The sequence below is a fragment of the Cupressus sempervirens genome, chromosome 6 (assembly GCF_028749045.1).
Source record: "Cupressus sempervirens isolate cs-2001-9-10 chromosome 6, ASM2874904v1, whole genome shotgun sequence".
NCBI classification, from domain to species: Eukaryota; Viridiplantae; Streptophyta; class Pinopsida; order Cupressales; family Cupressaceae; genus Cupressus; species Cupressus sempervirens.
In genome coordinates this window covers 230,173,850-230,181,140 of record NC_143123.1, presented here as the reverse complement: position 1 = coordinate 230,181,140, position 7,291 = coordinate 230,173,850, and the positions used below count along the sequence as shown (strand labels likewise).

The following is a 7,291-nucleotide window of genomic DNA, read 5'->3' as shown; positions in this document are numbered from 1 at the left end:
ACAGAAAATAGAAATATATATCCCTATTTTCTATTCTAACAATTTGTATTTCCATATTTCTATTCCTGAGCCAAACAACCCTTAGAACTAGCTTAGTTTCTATTGGTGAACATAGATTTGACCTTCCTACCTCCATTCATTACACTCAACTCAGAAAGTAACTCTTTAGTCAGCTTAGTAATTCACTCTCTTTCTCCTTAGATGCCTTGTCCTTGGCTAAATAGCCAAATAAATGTACCTGATTTGACATTTTGAAAAAATTATTAATTAATTTAAATTTCACATAAGAGTGATCCTGTGATTTTTAAATTAATTAATAAAATTAAAAGTAAAGCAAAACCTACTATATGTCCTACGCTTTGGACGCGCATTCTTCAATATCAGATATCTCAGAAGCTGGCTTCATATCACGCGAATCAGTGTACTTGAGAATGGAATCTTCGTGCTCACAGTTTCGCTGTTGTCTCTATCCTTCTTCCCCGCAGTTTCTGCCCACATTACTTCACTGCTACGCCGAATGTTGGGGTCCTGATCCTGCTCCTGCAGAGCGCCTTCAACGAATTATATACACATTCTCTGCATCATTTTCCTGTATAGCGTCCTCCACATTTATATTCACATCCTCTGCATTCACTAAATACCCAAGAGAACATTTGTTTCCACTGGTGGGTGCTTGCATTTGTCCCTGCATATTTGTGTGAGATCGACCCAATTGATCAAATTATAATAGAGTAGAACGACAATGGGGGAGCTTGTGTCCGGGGCCATTTTAGGTGCGGTTGCCGGTGAACTGTTATCGTTGGTGAAAGATACCATAAAGAAGAGCTATAACTGCAAAGAAAACTGCAAGCGCCTTGAGAAAGCACTGGAAGATATCATGCCTCTGTTAAATGAGGTCATGATCACTGGTTCTGAGCACATTCCCCAATATCGCCAGAATCAGCTTTCGGAATTATATAAGAGGCTGAAGGATGGGACAGATCTGGTAAAGAAGTGTTCCAAGGTCAGCCAATACAATTTGTACAAGAGCAATAAATTTTCAACGAAAATTGAAGCTCTGGAAAAGTATATTACCGATTTCAATTCGAAGAAAGGGTGGTTACTGACAATGTGTGACATTCGGCATCTCAGTTTAGATATGAAGGAGGGTTTCGAGAGGGTTCACGGCGAAATCGCAACACGAGAGCCTCAGCCGGCGTTTACTGAATCGATAAATCGATTGCAAATCGGCGAAGAGATTCCCATCCGCAGACCCCTACAAATTCCTGAAATGCCTAAATCTCCAGTAGGTTTGCAAATTTCTATTGATGGGCTGCGGGAGCGTCTGTTCCCCAAAGATGTCTCATATGTTGCGGTGAAAGGATTCGGGGGAAGTGGCAAGACCACTTTGGCCACAGCTCTTTGCACTGACCCTAAAATCAAAGGTGAGAAGATTTTCATCTATTTTATCATTCAAGTCTTATTGGTATGTAGGATTACTATAGGCCGCAACTGTGTTGTTCTCTGCTTCGGGATTTCTTTTTCTAAGTCGAAATCATTTCAGTGGTTGATGTGGGCTATTTTTTAAGCAGTAGCTGCAAGAATTATTGCCTTACTCTTCAAAATCCATTCAAACATTTGTAGAGACAGGGTCACAGCCTAACTATTTTCATCAAAATATTGATTTCATAAATAGTGGTGTGTTAGTTGTTCTCAGCAGAGTAAATCGTTGGCCACACCATTTACTACATTCCGCTCAAAACCGTGCACCGTTAGCCACAAAATTTCTTCATTAGCAGATTTTATTTTATTTTCTGTTGTTGGTGTACAGATCACTTTAAGGACAGAATTGTTTTCGAGACAATTTCACAGAGCCCAAATCTGATGCTAACTATTGAGAGACTGTGGGATAAGTTAGTTCGTGCCGAGAGACCCGATTTTCAGAATGATGAAGATGCCCATATGCAGCTCCAGCAAAGGCTCAGCCAAATAAGTTCTCAGCCAACATTGGTTGTTCTGGATGATGTCTGGAAGAAGCTCCACCTTGACAAACTCTTGTTTGAAGCAGAAGGATACAAGACTGTTATCACAACTAGAAATAGCCTTGTCGAAGCTAAATGCGAGTATAACTTGCAATTATTGAGAGAAGAAGATGCTCTGTTTCTGTTCTGCTTTTGGGCATTTGGACAGCAAACAATTCCAGAAACAGTCGATGAAGATCTAGTCTGTCAGGTAATTTTTCTTTTTCTACATCCCCAAGCAGGCAAACACCAGAAATTTACATTCTATATTGTATGATTGAGGATTGCATTGTATAGATGTAATGATCCCATAGAGGCTGATCAATTGGGAACGGTTTAATTTAGGTAATAAAAGAATGCAAAGGACTGCCACTTGCTCTTAAGGTGATTGGAAGCTCTCTGCGTGATAAGCCCCCTGCAGTGTGGAGGGATGCAATAAACAGGCTTTCTCAAGCAGAACCAATATCAGATTATCACAAAGATGCGCTTCTCAGCCGCCTGAAGACTAGTATAGATATATTGGAAGGAGAAGTTCGTGAATGTTTTTTAGATTTGGGGATATTTCCAGAAGATAGAAAAAATCCTGTGGCTGCATTGTTAGACCTGTGGGTTCATCTTCATGATTTGGATTGGGAAGCTGCTTACAGAATTTTTGTAGAACTTAGTAGTCGAAATCTATTGAGTCTTGTGAGCACTACAATGTAAGTCAATCTTTGGCAAACTCTATTTATCTTTACTTATGCTTGCTTCCTTGCTTATGGTTAGCACCTATTAATTGTTTGGATTTATGTTGGATGCAAATCAAGGCCATTCTTGCAACTCATATATTCAAGAAACATGGTTGAATCATTGGTTAGAATATAAATACAGCACATTATTAGGTTGTTTGTTGGCTTTCTATTATTTTATTGATGTGAATGAGGAATGAATCTTTTCTTTACATTACAAATATCTGTCTTGACTAATATAGCAACATTGGTTCAGGGATCACTTTGGGAACAAGTGTGACAACAGCCTTGAACTTTTTATTCAGCATGATGTCCTAAGGGACTTGGCTTTAAACCTGACCAGGAAAGAAGAGTCAATAAACATGCGTAGAAGGCTTATTATGCCACGTAGAGAAAAATCTGTTCCCAGAATATGGAAAAGGAATGCAGATTCCCCATTCGATGCTGAGATTGTTTCGTTGCACACAGGTTGAGTACATTTTTTTCCAAGCTTCGACATCATTTGTGTCCATCTGGTTCAGAGGTTAAAAGATTGCAGAGTCTCATTCTTGCAAGTATCATTTCAGCTCTTGCCTTTAGTTGCCTACTAGTTTGTCCAATTTTGCTGATTGGTTCATTTTTTTAGTGCAGAGATGATGAATGAGGAGAACTGGTGTCACATGAGCTTTCCTAAAGCTGAGGTGCTTGTGTTAAAGTTTTCTGCAAGCGAATACTTTCTTCCCCCATTTTTACAGACCATGCACAAATTGAAAGTCCTCATCATTGTTAATTACAACTCAAAGCGGGCCACTCTCAAAGGTTTATCTGTTCTATCTTCATTATCTGAGTTGAAGAGTCTTAGGTTAGAGAGAATAATTGTTCCACCTCTCCATGATTATTGTCAATCTTGGCCTACATTAGAGAAGCTATCGTTCAGTCTATGTGATGGTTGTGAAATACTGAATTGGATGCAGACAAATCTGTACTTAAATTTCCACAACCTTGTTGAGCTTACCATTGATCACTGTAGTAACTTGAAGGAACTTGCTGCATGTATTTGTAATTTGACCTCCCTTCAAAAGTTGTCTGTCACAAACTGCCATGATCTTTTTAAGCTGCCTGCTGATTTAAGAAACCTTAGTTCATTGCAAATGCTGCGCTTGTATGCATGTCCATATTTAGAAGAGTTGCCATCCTCCATAGGTGATCTGAAACAGCTGAAATTCCTTGATATTTCACTTTGTGCACACATTCAACGACTCCCAGACGAGTTCAGCAAATTGTCAAGCTTGGAAGGTCTTGACATGAGAGAGTGTTCTCACGTGAAGAAAATTCCTCAATCTGCCAGGGAGTTAAAGTCCCTCAAGCATGTCATTTGTAATGAGAAGATTAGCCGGCAATGGATGGCTATCAAAATCCTCTACATTCCTCGGCTTCATGTTGAACTTGCAGAAGAGCATTTCCATTTGGACTGGCTTAACGATTAACACTTTTACAAATTGTCAAGCTTGGAAGGTCTTGACATGAGAGAATGTTCTCACGTGAAGAAAATTCCTCAATCTGCAAGGGAGTTAAAGTCCCTCAAGCATGTCATTTGTAATGAGAAGATTGTTGAGAACATATTTCTCAATCTTGCAATCCTTTTCTGGAAAATTCTAGAATTTGTTTGTGGAAGTTTTCCACTTGTTTATATCTTGGGAAAGAGTGTATAAAATACCAAAAGGTGCCCTGTCCATGGTAGAATATAGGAGGGTGATTTTTAGAGCATAGTTAGCTTGTTTTATGACTTTTATGGGGTTGTAAACTAAGAGACAAAATTATGAACGGGATTACTATTTTAACTTGGTTGTTTTTTCCATCTAAAAAATGTAAATGTCAAAAATGGGTAACATGTAGCATGGTAGTTTTGCCTATGGTTTTGTAAAACCACAAGTGGTTTTTAGATTGTAAAATCACTATAAAAGGAGGGCTTGGGGAGGTTGTGTAATTGAGTCCAGTTTGCAAGATTTGGTGCTAAAAGAAGTCTCTTCGAATTTGAGTTGTGGTGATGCACTCCTGCAAAAACTTGCATTCCAAGTGTATTGTAATCATCTTGGTTTGATAATACATTGTGCAAATTTTGGAGGGTGGAGTTTTTCTCTCCGAAGGGTTTCCCCACGGTAATCATTATGTTATGCAATCATTGTTATTTGGATTATATCATTATGCATTTCTTGAGATCTTTGCAATAGTTAGTTGAATTTGCATAATCTTCCTATTAAAGATTAGTGTAGGAAGCATTTCCACACACCTTTGCTTCCTTACAAGTGGTGTTAGAGCCTGACCAATTTTGGTTCTATTTGTTGAGTATAGGGTTTTTTTGAGCTAATGAAGGTTTGAGTGGGAGCTTGTCCAGAGTATTTCATTTTTGTGTTGCAGGATTGAAAAGATGGAAAACATGTCAGGGAGAATTGATGTTGAAAAGTTTTCTGGCACAAACTTTGAGATGTGGACGCTGAAGATGGAAGATATGTTGATTGATTGGGATCTATGGGATGCGATTGATGAGAAGAAGTTGAAGCCCACAGATTCGACTTTAGCCCAACAATATGATGTGACAGACAGAAAAGCTAAAGGTCTCATTAGATTGTGTCTTGCAAACTCGATTCTAATTAATGTCCATGAAGAACCTACTGCGAAGAAGCTTTGGAAGAAGCTAAGTGAGATCTATCAAGCAAAATCACTTATAAACAAGATTTTCTTAAGAAAGAAGTTGTATTTCTTGAGAATGGAAGAAGGTGGACAAATTTATGAGCATCTGGAAAGATTTAATATGTTGGTGACTCAGTTGACCTCCGTTAGGGTGTTAATGGATGAAGAAGAAAGGTGCCAAATCTTGCTATGTTCGTTGCCAGACTCATGGGATAACCTTGTCATGGCCAGAAGAAGCACTTCAGTTGTCTTGAAAATGGTGGACGTTGTTGGTTCTCTACTTTCTGAGAAGATGAGGAGGAAGGTCTCTCTGAATGCCAAAGAGGTTTTGAGTGTTTGAGGAATACCAAAAGAAAGAGGCAAGAACGAAAACCAACATGGCTGTTCTAAGTCTAAGAATAAGGCGAGATCAAAATCTCCTACCAAGTCTAAGGTGATTTGCTGGAATTGTGGCAACCTTGGACACTTTCGAAAGGACTGCAAAGAGGAGAAGAAAAAGAAGAAGAGGAAGAAGCAAGATTTCGATTCTAAGTCCGAAAAGAAAGATGAAGATGCTTTGATTGTAGCCTTGGCCACTTGTGTAGGTGAAAGTGCATGGTCAATAGACTTAGGTGCATCTTTCCACATGACTCCTAATAGAAACTAGTTTAGTAAGTATGAAAATTTTGATGGTGGTAAGGTGTATTTGGGTGATAACTTAGTTCTTGATATTGTTGGTCATGAAAGGATTCATGTGAAATTTTTTGATGGTAGAATTAGAAGATTTGATGGTGTCTTGCATATCCTTGGACTAGCAAGGAATTTTCTATCTATTAGTAGGTATGAAAATTTTGATGGTGGTAAGGTGTATTTGGGTGATAACTTAGTTCTTGATATTGTTGGTCATGAAAGGATTCATGTGAAATTTTTTGATAGTAGAATTAGAAGATTTGATGGTGTCTTGCATATCCCTAGACTAGCGAGGAATTTTCTATCTATTAGTAAGTTAATAGATGTGGGTGTGCATGTACAGTTTTTTGAAGCAAGTGTAAAAATGGTGAGAGGTGCTATGGTGATAGCAAGAGGAAGCAGATTGGGTACATTATACAAACTTGGTGCATGCACAGTTGAGTGCAATAGTACTTCTAATAAGATTGTGAAAAAGACTACTCAGTTGGAAAAGGAGAGGTTTTCTCTTTCAACAGTGGTCGTAGTTTTTGGGCACCCAAGGGTGCTCTATCTACCGAATCAAAGTTGCCTAAAGAGAAGACCATATTATGGCACCAAAGACTCAGCCACTAGGTGAGAAGGGTTTGCGAACCTTGAAAAATAAGAGCCTTGTTGATGGGTTGAATGACTACAATCTTGAATTTGATTTTTGTGAGCATTGTATCTATGGTAAACAAAACCACATTCAGTTTTATTTGAGTTCTCATAAGTCCTCATGTATTTTGGATCTAATCCATTCGGATGTATTTGGTCTAGTTGATGTTTCGTCTATTTGTGAATCAGTTTACTATGTTTCTTTCATTGATGATTTCAGTAGAAGAACATGAGTTTATTTCCTTAGGAGTAAAGCTGAATTTTTCAGTCGTTTCCAAGAATTTAAAGCAATGATTGAGTTGCAGACTGGAAAGAAAATAAAATGTTTGAGAACTGATAATGGTGGTGAATTTTGCTCCAATGATTTTGACACATTTTGTAAAGATTGTGGTATTAAAAGAGAGAAGACAACTCTATATTCTCCACAATAGAATGGAGTTGCAAAAAGAATGAACAAGACCCTGACAGAGAAGGCTAGGAGTATGCTGAGAGGAGCTGGACTCGACCAAAAGTGTTGGGCTGAAGTTGTAGCCACTATCTGCTACCTAATAAACAGGTCTCCTAAATCAGCTCTTGTTGATAAGATGCCAA

The 7,291-nt window shown here is 38.4% G+C and overlaps 1 protein-coding gene across 1 annotated transcript; it reads left to right on the top strand.

The window, feature by feature from the left end:
- Positions 1-404: 404 nt before the first annotated feature.
- On the top strand, positions 405-4,397 carry LOC149552098 (putative disease resistance protein At5g47280). The gene is made up of 5 exons (XM_089787567.1): positions 405-1,424; positions 1,811-2,211; positions 2,346-2,701; positions 2,985-3,196; positions 3,359-4,397. The coding sequence occupies exons 1-5, from the start codon at positions 743-745 to the stop codon at positions 4,192-4,194; spliced, it is 2,487 nt and encodes an 828-aa protein (XP_089643693.1). The 5' UTR covers positions 405-742; the 3' UTR covers positions 4,195-4,397.
- The last annotated feature ends 2,894 nt before the right edge of the window (positions 4,398-7,291 follow it).